The 17,387-nt window shown below is 36.4% G+C and overlaps 1 protein-coding gene across 1 annotated transcript; it reads left to right on the top strand.

The window, feature by feature from the left end:
- Nucleotides 1–722: 722 nt before the first annotated feature.
- LOC111051897 lies at nt 723–17,380 on the top strand (the record flags this gene model as incomplete). The annotated part of the gene is given in 9 exon segments (XM_039445408.1): nt 723–985; nt 2,177–2,380; nt 3,783–3,948; nt 7,465–7,535; nt 8,619–8,975; nt 10,390–11,595; nt 13,533–13,784; nt 14,924–15,089; nt 16,289–17,380. Coding segments are annotated over 9 exon segments (2,960 nt in total), but the record flags the coding sequence as incomplete, so codon positions are not given.
- Between the last annotated feature and the right edge of the window lie 7 nt (nt 17,381–17,387).

Genomic DNA, 17,387 nt, shown 5'->3' with positions numbered 1-17,387 from the left:
CGTTACATCGTGAGGCAGTTTTCTGGAAGATGAGTGGAATGGATAGGGTGTGGTTTTATTCGACAACAGTGTAAACTAAAATTTTAAAATTATAATCAACTAGAAACAAGGCTTCTCAACTACTTCTATTGGGGTTGTGTGGCAGAGAGGACCTGGGGTCCTAACTCCTTCGTTAATAAAGGCAATCAAATCTATAATCTATAACAGAAATAATTGTTAAAATTGTCGTGAAACGTCCCAAACTAGGGGGATATAACTAAAGGCTTGAAATAACTGGAATTTCAGATAAATAAGCTTCTTTTGTAGAAAAGTTTTTTGCAAAAATGATTCCAAAGTGTATTCAAAATCTACTACAGACTTCACAATCTGCAAATTTCGAAGAGACGACACACAAGAAAAAGACGAGAATAGAAACGAAAAAACACGAATATCAAATACAAGAGAAGACGATACTAATGTGAAATATACAAATGAGAGGAGAGAAAAAACTAAACAAGAATTGACAAAAACAATTATTGACAAAACTGATAATAACTACAACAGTATAACCGATGTTATAGATGAGAATGACGTGGAAATAGAATTATTTGTAAACAGAATGAGAAGAGGTGAAGGAGGAGGAAAGGGAGGAGAAGTTGGAAGAGGAGGAGGAGGAGGAGGTGGAAGAGGAGAAGAAGAAGGAGGAGGTGGAAGAGGAGGAGGAGGAGGCGTAGAAAGTGGAGGAAAAGGAGGAAGAGGAAGAAGAAAGAGTACGACGCCAGAAACTGATAAATTCAGTGTAATAAAACGAACTGAGAAAAAGGATAGAGTTAGTATGTTGAAGATATTTCGGAATAGTTTGAGAAATTCAGTGAAAGAAGCTGATATAAAAGAAGAGGAAGAAGAAGGAGAAGGAGTAGAAGAGGTGAAGAAAGTAGATGAACAAGGAGAGGAAATTATGGAGAAAGAGGGACCTAACTGTGTACAAGGCCAAGATAACATAAAGGTTCGATATAACAATTTCTAGTTCCTTTACTATTTAATTGTTATTCAAAGTTTCAGAGCTATCTTACAAATATTTGAAGAGAGTACTGGACAAGATAACTTATATTTTACAAATAACTGAAGATAATATTGAACAAAGTAACACCACGCGTCAATTCAAAATAGGTCTATATCCCCAATAAATTCAGAAACTATATGCAAAATGTGAAGTTGATGAGTTGAGTAGTGAGACGTGATGATGCGTCATAAGTGAATTTCCTATCCCCTACCTGTATAAGCCAGCTCTTTCCTTTATTATATTATAGACTATAGATACCACTCTACGGCTGCTTGCACAAAAGACGGTGAATTTAAATCGTAATTAATTCCACTAGAACCAATCAAAGAAGGCTTTTTCGAAAAGCCAGTTCTTTCCTTTATTATACTATAGATCGTAGTGTTCTGTATAATAAATTAATACATTTTTCAATATTCTATTTTTTGTGACGATGACCAGTGAATATTTCTCTAATTTCAACAACTATTATTTAAAAGAAAAATAACAAAACTATTAGCATAGAGAAACAATAGCCTAAGTAGATATCCCATGGTATAGGGCGTTCTGTCGCAATTTTTACTGTTATCTTAAGCCGATAGTTCATGTAATTCTTTCCCGTGAGGCCGTGTGACACTGGAAGTCTCTCATATTGTGCCGTTCTTACACTCTCACCCCAACAAAACAGTAAAATTAGACAACAATCAACAGTAATCGGCTTGAGATAACAGTAAAAGTTGCGACATAAACGCCCTATACCATGGGATATCTACTTATGCTATTGTTTCTCTATGCTATTAGTAAACGGGCTGAAAATAATTTTTGAATAGTAGCGCTCATCGAATTTCCATCTAGCTGTTTACCCTGTCATCAATATTGCAGTAGCAGAAGTCTTCGGGGTGAATTACAGCATTTGATAAGGATTTTCATTTAATAATTAATTCATTAGCATTTGAATAATTGCAATATCTCACTAATTTCCTTCTATTAGTAAACCGTTTATTTAGAATTTATTTTTTTAAACTTGAAGATGGTGTGGATCACTAAAACTAGTTGTTAAAATTCCTATTTTTAATCAACTAATTTCAAAAAAGGGTACTATAATTCTATATTTTATAAATAACTATTATTTAAAATTATATTTTATTTTTCTGACAGACAATGGACGGTGTAGAATTCCGGCAACGGGGCAAGGAGATGGTTGACTACATAGTCGACTACCTGGACAACGTTGGGTCGAAACGCGTCTCCCCCGACGTCAAACCCGGGTACCTGAGACCCCTGCTGCCTTCCCAGGCACCCCAAAACCCCGAACCCTGGGACGACATAATGCGGGACGTTGAGAGCAAGATTATGCCTGGCGTGAGTAATTATTTCTCTTAATAATTATTAAACGAAAATCATTTGAACATTAGCATTTGAATAATTGCAATATCTTAGTAATCTGTAGAATTATTTCTCTCACAAAAATTCCCTATTTTTCATCGCAAATTATCAAATCAAATCATTTATTGCACAAAAAATACATGGTACAATAATAATCTTCTTAAATTAATCTTATTTGGAACGAGATTTACAGTACACGTCTCGTAGCTTCACCTCCGTGACTTTGAAACAGCATTTCATAGGCAAGATATTATGGTTCGCGGGGTGATATTCATGGCTTGCAAAAACATCAGGCTTCAGAGACCCTAGATCCCTAGATGGAGGAAGCTCCCTACACACACACATTCTTCATGAATGAGAGAGTTGCAACGTATCACCAACAATGGAAAGAGCATGTTGAACGAATGTCAGCTGATAGGCTGTGTCGTGCTAGAAGGACATAACTCTAAAAATCTCCTTGTGTATCTTTTTGGAGCAACACGTTGCTTTTGAGAAGATACAAAAGAGCATTTTCAAAAATGTTGGATGTTTTTGAATTAGTAGTATTGTAGTCTAGTGGCTAGTAGGTATACTACAATACTACCCGTTCAAAAACATCCAACATTTTTGAAAATGCTCTTTCGTATCTTCTCAAAAGCAACATGTTGCATCCGAAAAGATACACAAGGAGCTTTTTGGAGTTGAGTCCTTTTAGCACAACACAGCCTGTCAGCTGACATTCGTTCAACATGCTCTTTCCTTTGTTGGTGATACGTTGCAACTCTCTCATTCATGAAGAATCTCTGTGTGTAGGGAGCTTCCTCCATCTAGGGATCTAGGGTCTCTGAAGCCTAATGTCTTTGCAAAGAGATTCTTATTGGAGTATGGGAATGTGTTCGTGGCGCTAGTCTGTACGCAGCTAGTACGCACCTTGAGATGCGTGATCACCAGTGTCACTTATTTTTTGACCGAGCAAAGTGAGGTCTAAGATTCAAGTCGACGGTTTGGCATTTCTCTTAATGTTTAAATGTTTATATGTTTATATGTTGCGCATTTACGGCAAAACGCGGTAATAGATTTTCATGAAATTTGACAGGCATGTTCCTTTTTAATTGCGCGTCGACGTATATACAAGATTTTTGGAAATTTTGCATCTCAATGATAATATAAAAGGATAAAGGAGCCTCCTCATACGCCAATATTAGAGTAAAAATGAGACTATAGAATTATTCATCATAAATCAGCTGACAAGTGATTACACAGATGTGTGGAGAAGCCAGTCTATTGCTGTTTTTCCATAAGGTCTATAGTTTCAATCAGGTACTTGTGGATGAGAATACTGTGTGAGGTCTACTGTTCACAGAGCTACTAGTTTAATTTGTGTTCTGTTTGCCTGCAGGTGCTACACTGGAACCATCCCCACTTCTTTGCCTACTTTGCCAGTGGCAATTCGTACCCCACCATATTGGCAGACATGTTGTCCGATGCCCTTGCAATGATGGGCTTCTCATGGGCTGCCGGCCCTGTCTGCACCGAATTGGAAATCATTATGCTCGACTGGTATGGTGAGTATCCACGATCAATTGATACGCGTATCATCCAAATGATACTCAACAGATACTGTGTATCATGTGATGTTAATGAAGCATTTCATAGGCAAGATATTATGGTTCGCGGGGTGATATTCATGGCTTTGCAAAAACATCAGGCTTCAGAGACCCTAGATCCCTAGATGGAGGAAGCTCCCTACACACACACATTCTTCATGAATGAGAGAGTTGCAACGTATCACACCAACAATGGAAAGAGCATGTTGAACGAATGTCAGCTGATAGGCTGTGTCGTGCTAGAAGGACATAACTCTAAAAATCTCCTTGTGTATCTTTTTGGAGCAACACGTTGCTTTTGAGAAGATACAAAAGAGCATTTTCAAAAATGTTGGATGTTTTTGAATTAGTAGTATTGTAGTCTAGTGGCTAGTAGGTATACTACAATACTACCCGTTCAAAAACATCCAACATTTTTGAAAATGCTCTTTCGTATCTTCTCAAAAGCAACATGTTGCATCCGAAAAGATACACAAGGAGCTTTTTGGAGTTGAGTCCTTTTAGCACAACACAGCCTGTCAGCTGACATTCGTTCAACATGCTCTTTCCTTTGTTGGTGATACGTTGCAACTCTCTCATTCATGAAGAATCTCTGTGTGTAGGGAGCTTCCTCCATCTAGGGATCTAGGGTCTCTGAAGCCTAATGTCTTTGCAAAGAGATTCTTATTGGAGTATGGGAATTGTGTTCGTGGCGCTAGTCTGTACGCAGCTAGTACGCACCTTGAGATGCGTGATCACCAGTGTCACTTATTTTTTGACGAGCAAAGTGAGGTCTAAGATTCAAGTCGACGGTTTGGAATTTCTCTTAATGTTTAAATGTTTATATGTTTATATGTTGCGCATTTACGGCAAAACGCGGTAATAGATTTTCATGAAATTTGACAGGTATGTTCCTTTTTTAATTGCGCGTCGACGTATATACAAGATTTTTGGAAATTTTGCATCTCAATGATAATATAAAAGGAAAAGGAGCCTCCTTCATACGCCAATATTAGAGTATAAATCAGCTGACAAGTGATTACACAGATGTGTGGAGAAGCCAGTCTATTGCTGTATTTCCATAAGGTCTATAGTTTCAATCAGGTACTTGTGGATGAGAATACTGTATGAGGTCTACTGTTCACAGAGCTACTAGTTTAATTTGTGTTCTGTTGCCTGCAGGTGCTACACTGGAACCATCCCCACTTCTTTGCCTACTTTGCCAGTGGCAATTCGTACCCCACCATATTGGCAGACATGTTGTCCGATGCCCTTGCAATGATGGGCTTCTCATGGGCTGCCGGCCCTGTCTGCACCGAATTGGAATCATTATGCTCGACTGGTATGGTGAGTATCCACGATCAATTGATACGCGTATCATCCAAATGATACTCAACAGATACTGTGTATCATGTGATGTTAATGAAGCGTATCATCCAATGATACTGAAAAGAACTTGTGTATCATTTATTTGCTTTTAATAGCTTCCTACAGACTCTTATCAGAGTATAGGAATTGTCAAAAAATGTTATGAAGAAATTTGCTGAATTTGAAGAAATTGATGAAGCGTATCATCCAATGATACTGAACAGATATTGTGTATCATGTGATGTTAATGAAGTGTATCATCCAATGATACTTAACAGATATTGTGTATCATATGATGATAATGAAGCGTATCATCCAATGATACTCAACAGATATTGTGTATCATTTGATGATAATGAAGCATATCATCCAATGATACTTAACAGATATTGTGTATCATGTGATGATAATGAAGCGTATCATCCAATGATACTCAACAGATATTGTGTATCATGTGATGATAATGAAACGTATCATCCAATGATACTCAACAGATATTGTGTATCATGTGATGATAATGAGCGTATCATCCGATGATACTCAACAGATCTTGTGTATCATTGGATGATAATGAAGCGTATCATCCAATGATACTCAACAGATATTGTGTATCATTTGATGATAATGAAGCATATCATCCAATGATACTCTACAGATATTGTGTTTCATGTGATGATAATGAAGCGTATCATCCAATGATACTCAACAGATATTGTGTATCATTTTGATGATAATGAAGTGTATCATCCGATGATACTCAACAGATATTGTGTATCATTTGATGATAATGAAGCATATTATCCAATGATACTCAACAGATCTTGTGTATCATTTGATGATAATGAAGCGTATCATCCAATGATACTCAACAGATATTGTTTCATGTGATGATAATGAAGCGTATCATCCAATGATACTCAACAGATATTGTGTATCATTTGATGATAATGAAGCGTATCATCCAATGATACTCAACAGATATTGTGTATCATGTGATGATAATGAAGCGTATCATCCAATGATACTCAACAGATATTGTGTATCATTTGATGATAATGAAGCGTATCATCCAATGATACTCAACAGATATTGTGTATCATGTGATGATAATGAAACGTATCATCCAATGATACTCAACAGATATTGTGTATCATTTGATGATAATGAAGCGTATCATCCAATGATACTCAACAGATATTGTGTATCATTTGATGATAATGAAGCATATTATCCAATAATACTAAACAGATATTGTGTATCATGTGATGATAATGAAGCGTATCATCCAATGATACTCAACATATCTTGTGTATCATTTGATGATAATGCGAAGCGTATTTTCCAATGATACTTTATTCTTTATTGATTCATACAATAAGTTCATGATAGGGAGAGAAAAAAATAAGGTAACCTTGTGCTATTCCTCTCCCAAATTTAGATAAGGTTACACATAGTCCGAAATAGGTTAAGTCTTGTAGTTGTTCACTTCAAAAAATGTTCAGTCCTTAATTATTTTCACAAAGTAGATTTTAGATTTAGATGCTTCAAACCCAAACATAGAAGAAATATTTCAAATTATTAGTCTATCACTAAAATAGAAAATATTCATTTATTAAAGAAATAATTTAATGGTTGTGGCAAAAACATGTTTCCATAGTCGATTAATTGATGGAATTAAATAGAGAATGCATTTATTCAAATGCTAATTAATATATCATTATTATTAGAGATTGTCAGTTTGGTGTAAGGGCAAGCATTCCTGACTAGCAATTGGGAGGTACCGGGTTCGATTCCCGGGCTGGCAACTAATTTTTTGGATAGTAGTTCTCATCGAATTTCCATCTAGCTGTTAGCCCTGTTGTCAATGTCTGCAGTAGCAGAGGTCTTCGGGGTGATTTGCAGCATTTATTTATGATTTTCGTTCAATAATAATTATCGATTAATTGACTTAATTGAAGGTCAAAATAATTAATTTTTCAATTGAAAGTTGAAAATTGATTGGAGGTCATTCTTTAAATATTTTTAATTATATTCTTATTTTATTGCAGCCAATCGAATAATTTTATGGTTGAAAACATAAATAGTGATTTTCGTTTTTTCTAATTCCAATATTTCATTCTATTGCAGCAAAAGCAATCGGTCTTCCAGAAGAATTCATATCAACAACTGCAGGGAGTAAAGGCGGGGGAGTTATACAGGTAGGCCTAATAATACTCTCAAACTTCATTAACCATAATATTAAGAAATGTAAACTACGAAATAAAAATTCTTTATTCTTTATTGATTCATACAACAAGTACATCATCAAAAATGACAGGGAGAGAAGAAATAAGGTAACCTTGTGCTATTCCTCTCCCAAATTTAGATAAGGTTACACACCATCCGAAATTGGTCAAGTATTGTAGTTGTTCACTTCACTAAATTTTCAGTTTTTTATTTTCACAAAGTAGATTTTAAATTTAGATGCTTTAAAAACAAACATAGAAAAAATAATAATAATTATCAATCACAAAATGCAAACAAAATAATAACTATCGTACGGTTTGCAACACTGGCGCGGAACAGTGGAATCGCAGAAAATAGCGATGTCTTGGACCGTTTACTCCACCATCGTTTACGGGGAAAGTAAGAGTGATGATGCAGAAGAGTGGTGGTAATCAATGCTAAATAGCATTACTGGAATCGCATGTTTTGAGAATCACATTGAACGGATGGAACTGATAATGCAGTAGTCTACTTTATTCAAGCTTGGCGCGCTCGCAAAAAAAAAACGTTTCTGATTTGGTTTCTTCACCTTTTTTCAATATTTATTTTAAATATTTTCAATTTAATAATATACACATTGCAAATAAATTTCTGTCCAGTCATCGGCGAATCCAGAGATGACCAGACGCCTCGCCTCTGTATACTTTCTAGTATATTATTTCAACAGTTTTCCATAATTTCAACTATCATGCGACAAAGCATATAGCGCTATCCTTTTCTAGCTATCAAACGTTGCCAGATCTTTTTCTAAACAATTTGGGAATAGAACTAATAAAAAAAAATAATTAACAGTTACCATAGTTGATATTTCTTGAAACCATGATTCATCACTGGAGTACAATAATTTTTCAATTGGATCCTTTATTTCAAAAGTTGCGACAAAAACGCCCTATATCATGGATATCTACTTATGCTATTGTTTCTCTATGATATAGGTCACTTCTATTACACCTATCATAAAAATTTCCCTCTGTTCTGCCTTATTATAACAAATTTTCCCTCTGTTTTTCCCTCAGGGTTCAGCCTCAGAATGCATACTAGTTACAATGCTGGCTGCCAGACATCATGCCTTGGAATATCTGCGACAACAGGAGAAGGAAAACATCAAAAGAAGAAGAAGAAGACGCAGAAGAACAGACAACGGAGACCTACTAGTGGAGGAAGAGGAAGAAGAAGAAGAGGAAGAAGAAGAAGAAGAGGAAGAAGAAGAGGATGAAACAGGAGAACAGAGCAGACTCCTTCACAAGCTGGTAGTCTACTGTAGCCGAGAGGCGCACAGCTGTGTTGAAAAAGCTGCCAAAATCTGTTTGGTCAAAATGAGAGTTCTGGAGCCGGATGAAAGAGGATCGCTACGGGGAGAAACATTAAAACAGGTGAGACATTTATGAATTTCCACATTTTTTCCTATTTCCTTGCAATATTGCAGGAACCAAATTTATATTTAGATTTAATTTTGGAAATATGAATTCAACAAACTTTGTAGATTTTGAACAAATGAGAAGTTGGGCCATTCAATTTTAGGGCTACAAGTTTTGGTTGTAGGCTGATATCATAGAGAAAAAATATAGCATAAGAAATATGATATGGTTTGTAGAATTATGAAAACACAAATTTGAAATTGTCAACCACTTTTTATTATTATAAATTATTATAATATATACAGAAACAGGTTTCGTGGCTTTACCAGCCACATCTTCAGCTGTTTGTACTTCAGCTGAAGATGTGGCTGGTAAAGCCACGAAACCTGGTTCTGTATATATTATAATAATTTATAATAATAAAAAGTGGTTGACAATTTCAAATTTGTGTTTTAATTATGGAAAAGTACCACAACATCACTCACAACACAACTGTAAGGTTTGTAGAATTCATTCAAAGTTTGGGAATTTTGTATCAAATTATGGCGTTGTGTATCAAATTAAGATGATACTGTATCATATTGGGTTGATATTGTATCATGTGTGGTGAAAGGCTGATACACAGTCAGCTACACCGTTGCACACTAGTTGACGATTAGTGAGAAGTTACTGGAATTGGAAGTTTTGTATCACATTATGGCGTTGTGTATCAAGTAGAGATGATACTGTATCATATTGTGTTGATATTGTATTATGTGATACTGTATCATGTGTGGTGATACACTGATACACAGTCAGCTAGACCGTTGCACACTAGTTGGCGATTAGTGAGAAGTTACTGGAATTGAAAGTTTTGTATCACATTATGGCGTTGTGTATCAAGTAGAGATGATACTGTATCATATTGTGTTGATATTGTATCATGTGTGGTGATAGGCTGATACACAGTCAGCTACACCATTGCACACTAGTTAGGGAGAAGTTAGTAGCAGTTAGAAGATGTTAGCGGTTGGGTTCTTGCTTGTAAATGGCAATGTGCTGGTGTTAAACAGAGGTTTTTGATAGTTTTAGTATGAAATATATGATACTGGACTTTCTGAAAGCAACAGCAACTTCACGGTCTGAAAACAACATGTACTGAAGTCGCATACCCATGCTGATTCTTGATCAACTGGGATCTTGATGAAGTGAACGTCACTCAACATTGTAATCTTCATATATACATCTTAGAAAAATGAAATCATGATCCTATTTAGGACTTTTAATGTAACCTGAATTTGGGAACAAAATAGTACAGGGTATCCATAGTTTTCAAATTGTAAGGTGTAAATAAAAGGCATTTATCTATCTATCTAGTTTTCTCTCCTGATCTGTGGTTTTTTGTAGAAAAAATGAATAAACTTGATCCAATTCAATATCTTATTTACAGGCAATGGACGAAGACAGGGCACGTGGTTTAACACCTTTCTATGTGTCCTGTATCATTGGATCAACTGCATCCTGCACATTTGACAACCTTGAGGAGATAGGAGCTGTCTGTCGGAATCAGGAAATTGACTCGAGTCAGACTCAAGTCAAGTTCCACAGTCAGAACCAGACTGGAATCAAGTGCCAGAGTCAAAATACAGCCAAGTCTAAAAGCAGCCAAGATTGCCAGAGTGACACTCCAGAGATCAGAGTCAACTGCAAAAGTTGCCAAAATCAGATGAATGGCATCTCGAGTCAGAATCTAATCAATTATTGTAGCCAAGAAATTGGAGACAAGTGTCCAAGCAAGCAAAATGGGATGCTTAGTGGAGTCAATGAAGTCAGTTGTCAGAGTGAAGAAAGAGGGAAGAATCAACAAGAAATGAAGAGTCAGGTGAATGGAATTTCAAGTGAGAGTGAAAACATGGGAGGCAACTGCCCAAATTGTCCAAATCAAGAAACCAGAGTTCTAGTGAATGGAATCGCAAGTGAGGAACAAGACATCAGCAACTGCCCAAATTGTCAGAGTCAAGTAACCAGAGGTCAAGTGAATGGAATCTCAAGTCAGGATCAAGATATGAGTGACAACTGTCCATGTTGTCAGAATGAAGAAACCAAACTCAACTACCCAAATCATCACACCGGAATAATCAGTCCAAATCAACCCCAAATCAACAATCAATCCAAATCAACAACCAGTCCAAATCAGTCCCATATCAAGGCCAAATATCAAGAAAGCGCAAACAACTGCAAAAGTTGTCTAGTAAATGGAATCTCAAGTCAAAATCAATCAAGCAGATACAATGATTGCCAAAGTCAGAACCAATTCAAATATCCAAGACAGAATCAATCAGGTGGATCAAATTGCCAGAATCATTTGTCTGGAGGAATCGCAAGTCAGACTCATCAACAGAGGAGTCCAAATCGATCAGGTGGATCAAATTGCTCAAATCATTATACTGGAGGAATTGCAAGTCAGACTCAAGTACATAAAACTGGTCCTCCGGTCTGGATGCATGTGGACTGTGCCTATGCTGGAAGTGCCTTCCTGTGCCCTGAGCTGAGACCCCTGATGGCAGGCATTGAATATGCTGACTCAGTCAATACCAACCCCAACAAGTGGATGCTCACATGTTTTGACTGTTCCTGTCTGTGGGTCAAGGATAAGGTGAGTTGTTTTATTATGAAGTCGATTTCTCCTCTAATACTATTTTTATTTGTTATCGATTCATACAAGAAAGTACATCATAAAAATGATAGGGAGAGAAAAATAAGGTAGCCTTGTGCTATTCCTCTCCCAAAATTGGATAAGGTTACACATAGTCCAAAATAGGTTAAGTCTTGTAAATAGTTGTTCACTTCACTTACTTATCGTAACACATAGAAAGCAACTGTGCAACTGTGAAATTCAGATATGTGACACATAACCCATGTATCTCCAAACAGTTTTTAGTTTTGAGGTAGGTTTATCTACATACAAGTGCAGCTGATGACCAAGAAGGGATTACCATTGATTTTTATGGAAGTGAAATTATTGTTGAACAATTATCCAAATAGCAATCTCTCATTTATTTCTATTTGTTATGAAAGTATCAATTCATTTACAGCCTGCCCATATGTGAGCACTTCCATAAGAATCAATTGTATCATTTCTTAGCCATCAGCTACACTTACATGAAGATGAACATTCATCAAAATCAGAAACTATTTTCTATTGGAGATATGTAGGATGTGTCACATATCTGACAACAACAAAAACTAGAGGGTACCTTGAGAGAGCAAGAATTAGTCTGAGTCCTGTAGCTTATGCATATTGGCAGAGGGCCACTAGACTACAATACTACCCATCCAAAAACATCAAAATTTTTTGAAAATGTATCTTTCCATAAGCACCAGATGCTCTTGTGTATCTTCTCAAAAGCAATATGTTGCATCTAAAAAGATACACAAGGAGTTTTAATGAATCTTTCCATAAGCAACAGATTGATTATCTTTTGTATCTTCTCAATAGCAATGTGTTGCATCCGAAAAGATACACAAAGAGCTTTAATGAATCTTTCCATAAGCACCATATGCTCATCTGTATCTTCTCAAAAGCAACGTATTGCATCCAAAAAGATACACAAGGAGCTTTTTGGAGTAAGGTCCTTTTAGCACAACACAGCCTATCAGCTGACATTCGTTCAACATACTCTTTCCATTGTTGGTGATACGTTGCAACTCTCTCATTCATGAAGAATCTCTGTGTGTAGGGAGCTTTCTCCATCTAGGGTTCTAGGGTCTCTGAAGCCTCATGTTTTTGCAAAGCTGTGAATATTACCCTGCAAACCATACCTTGCCTCTATGCAATTTCAAAGTCAGAGATAAATTGCAACTCTCTCATTCATGAAGAATCTCTGTGTGTAGGGAGCTTCCCACATCTAAGGATCTAGAGTCTCTGAAGCCTGATATTTTTGCGAAGCAATGGATAGGGTCATCTAGGATCTAGAGACTAGTAGTTCTGTGATCAGTAGACCTCACACAGTATTCTCATCCACAAGTACCTGATTGAAACTATAGACCTTATGGAAATACAGCAATAGACTGGCTTCTCCACACATCTGTGTAATCACTTGTCAGCTGATTTATGATGAAAAATTCTTTAGTCTGTTCCTACTCCAATATTGGCATATGAAGGAGGCTCCTTTTTCCTTTTATATTATCCTTGAAATGCAAAATTTCCCAAAAACCTTGTATATATGTCGACACGCAATTAAAAAAGGAACCTGTCAAATGTCATGAAAATCTATTACCGAGTTTCGCCGTAAATGCACAACATATAAACATTTAAACATTAAGAGAAATGTCAAGCCATTGACTTGAATCTTAGACCTCACTTCGCTCGGTCAATAAGCCATCTAGGGTCTCTGAAGTCTGATGTTTTTGCAAAGACATGATTTTGACATGATATTACCCCACAAACCATACCTTGCCTATATGCCATTTCAAAGCCATGGAGGTAAAGCTACAAGGGACACATGCTGTACCTTGAATTAACAAGCATTACAGTAAGTTCAACTACTGTACATTATAGATGAATAAATCTAATTCATTTTGTGTTTGCAGCTGCGCCTAACCCGCGGCATGGACGTGAACCCCATCTACCTGCAGCATGACTATGACGATCAGCTGATCGACTTCCGGCACTGGCAGATTCCGCTGAGTCGGCGCTTCCGCTCACTCAAACTGTTCTTCCTGTTTCGCAGCTACGGCATTCAGGGCCTACAGAACTACATTCGCAACCACATACAACTGGCCAAGTACTTCGAGAGCCTTGTGTTGAAGGATGCCCGCTTCGAGATTTGCAATGAAGTCAAGGTTAGTTGTGGACTAGGGTCAAGGCTAAACCAATGTTAAACTAAAGTTGTAGTTGAACTGAGGTTGACTGGGGGTTAAACTGGACTTAAGCTGAGTTTTGCTATGAAATTGAGGTTAGTTGTGGACTAGGATAAAGGCTAAACAAATGTTAAACTGAAGTTGTAGTTAAACTGAGGTTGACTGGGGGTTAAACTGATGTAAAATTTAAACTGGGCTTTAGCTGAGTTTTGCTATGAAGTTGAGGTTAGTTGTGGACTAGCATCAAGGCTAAACAAATGTTAAACTAAAGTTGTAGTTAAACTGAGGTTTGCTATGGAGTTGAGGTTAGTTGTGGACTAGGATCAAGGCTAAACCGATGTTAAACTGAAGTTGTAGTTAAACTGAGGTTGACTGGGGGTTAAACTGATGTAAAATTTAAACTGGGCTTAAGCTGAGGTTTGCTATGAAGTTGAGGTTAGTTGTGGACTAGGATCAAGGCTAAACCAATGTTAAACTGAAGTTGTAGTTAAACTGAGGTTGACTGGGGGTTAAACTGAAGTAAAATTTAAACTGGGCTTAAGCTGAGGTTTGCTATGAAGTTGAGGTTAATTGTCGACTAGGATCAAGGCTAAACCAATGTTAAACTGAAGTTGTAGTTAAACTGAGGTTGACTGGGGGTTAAACTGATGTAAAATTTAAACTGGGCTTAAGCTGAGGTTTGCTATGACGTTGAGGTTAGTTATGGACTAGGGTCGAAGTTAAACTGAGGTTAGTCTGAAGTCATAATGGACAAACTTAAATAGTTTTTTTTAAATGATTAACAATTTTTCAAAATTCTCTAATAATTTCAACAACTATCTATCACATTTAAGCAAGCCTGATCTCTTCAAAGAATACCAATATGATTTTTTATCATTAACCTCAAATTTTACCAATAATTCCAGCAAGTTTAACATTCTTTCAACAGTTGGGAAAATCAGAAAGATTTTGATAGACAAACTAAAAATAATTTGAGCTCAAACCCAATCTGTGAACTCAGAAAGACTCATTAAACAAGAATCAAACTGTTCATTATAAGATTTCCCATGATTAAAACAACTATTTATTCGATATTTCAACAATTTTTACATGCTCTAAACAAGTTTTGAATTGATTTCCAGTTGGGATTAGTCTGCTTTCGACTGAAGGGCCCTGACCTATGGACTCAGGAGCTATTGGCCAAAATAAACGCCTCGGGTCGTATTCACATGATTCCCGGCGTGCGACGAAAACGCTACTTCATCCGATTTGCAGTCACATACGAACATGCCAAGGAAGAGCACATACGTGAGTATTCATTCATTTATTCATAAGCCAATTTATCCTTTATCGTATTACAAATTTGATACATATAAACTCAATTCTGTATCAAATCCCTCACTAAAATTGATAGATAAAGATTTTATTTTTTACAATTTTTGTACAATATATCACTGCAATAGGCTACAAGATATACATTTCATTCTCTAGCATCCTACAACACTGTATTGAAAAACAAATGAAATAACAAATCAAATTCGATTAGCTTAGCCGAAGCCGTCAGCCAGAGTTCAGTAGTTTCTACTATCTAATCTCGATAGAATCTCCCCTCCCCCCAAAGTAATTCCGATTGTACTTTCTAACTGCTAACAATAACACTAGACAAAACCCAAAACTATTATCAAAAGCACAGACGTAAGCCCCAGAGGGTTCCTCATTATCTGTTTTAAATTTATCATCATTTCAATCTTGAAGAAAATTTGATAACAGCGATTGAAAAGGAATATTCCTCGAATCATTTGCCAACACACTAAAATTGATACAAATAACTCATTTCCTTATCGAATCCCCTACCAAACTTGATACAAACAACTCACTTCCGTATCAAATATCCCACCAAACTTGATACAATCAACTCACTTCCTGATAGAAACAACTCATTTCCCTATCGAATCCCCTACCAAACTTGATACAAACAACTCACTTCCGTATCAAATATCCCACCAAACTTGATACAATCAACTCACTTCCGTATCGAATCCCCCACCAAACAATTCAATTTTATATTAATTTTGATACAAACTCGTCTTCCATATTGATACACAAATGACGTAAATTTCCTACTCCATAGGAGGTAAAGGGATTCTTAAGGGAGGTAAAGGGAGCTAAGGGAGATAAAGGGAGGTATAAGGCAATTCTTTCCTTTATTATAGACTAGCAGGTAGCCCGTGGTCTGGAAGGGACTATTTTAAAACTTGACAAACTGAAGACTTGATGTAATGGAATCTTGAAGAATTGAATATAGGCCTATAAACATAATTGGTGAGTTAAGAATCTATATGCAATATTTCAAGTAGATCAGTCCAGTAGTTCAGATGTGATGATGCGTCAAACATAATTTTCCTATCCTGTACGTGTATAAACCAATTCTTTCCTTTATTATAGTATAGATTATTATTAACATTAATTTTATTGACACTAATATAAACTAATAATTCTCCCAACAGGCTACGCATGGAAAGTGACATCTCACTACGCTGACACCGTTTTAGAGAAGATGACAACCCCGGTTGCGGCCACACAAGGCGTTCACACAACGCCACGGCCCCGCCTCTCCTCACGCCAGCACTCGTTCACACGAGGCGTTTCGCGTGACGTCTACAAGGCGCGGTCTACTAGCCTCTATGACGGCGTCAGTCCGATTCCAGTGGTGGACGACGACAATGATGATGACTTGAATAACAATGTATTTGAGGAGGCGTTTGCTGCAAAAAGTGTTTAGAAAAGGGGGACAAAAGTGTCTGAAACGAGGGAAAAAGTGTCAAAAATGGGGGAAACAGTTGTATGAAATGAGGGGGAAAAGTGTCTAGAATGAAGGGAAAAAATGTCTAGAATGAGGGGAAAAAAGTGTCAAAAATCGGGGGAAAAGTATCTGAAATGAGGGGGAAAAGTGTCTGAAATGAGGGAAAAAGTGTATGAAATGAGGGGAAAAAAGTGTCTGAAATAAGGGGAAAAGTATGTAAAATGAGGAAAGAAAAGTGTCTAAAATAAAGGGGAGAAACGTATCTAAAATATGGAGAGAAAATGTCTAAAATTAGGGGAAAAAGAGGGAATGTTCCTATAAAATCTGCTGAGCAGACTCCTATGTTATTTATTTTGATTACTATTTATGCTTTGAAAGCAGCTTCATTTCATTTTGTATTTAGTCTTAAAAATTAGCTTAGCCTCGTTTTGTATTATTTCAGCTTAATTTTGTTACATTTATGTTATACTAATCATTGTATAATTTATATAATCCACTTTCGCATATTATATAGGCTAATTTTGTTCCAGTTTTTATTGACAATCTTTATTGGATTACATTGAATGTTCTTATTTTTTGCTGAGGGTGATGAGCACCACATGAGCACAAGGCTTGTGCGTGGGTAATTGAGGTAGTTAATGTGGATCTAAAAATTAAATGAGAGATTGAATGATTAAATGGGAGATTAGTTTAAATCATGATCATAATTAAAGTAAGATTAGGATGATTATATATCAAGTAGTTGATGAGAATCTAGAAATTTAATGAGAGATTGTATGATTGAATGAGAGATTAGATTATTT

Source organism: Nilaparvata lugens, unplaced genomic scaffold, assembly GCF_014356525.2.
Source record: "Nilaparvata lugens isolate BPH unplaced genomic scaffold, ASM1435652v1 scaffold6849, whole genome shotgun sequence".
Classification (NCBI taxonomy): domain Eukaryota; kingdom Metazoa; phylum Arthropoda; class Insecta; order Hemiptera; family Delphacidae; genus Nilaparvata; species Nilaparvata lugens.
Note: the sequence above shows the minus strand (reverse complement) of the source record. Positions and strands in the feature narration are given on the sequence as shown.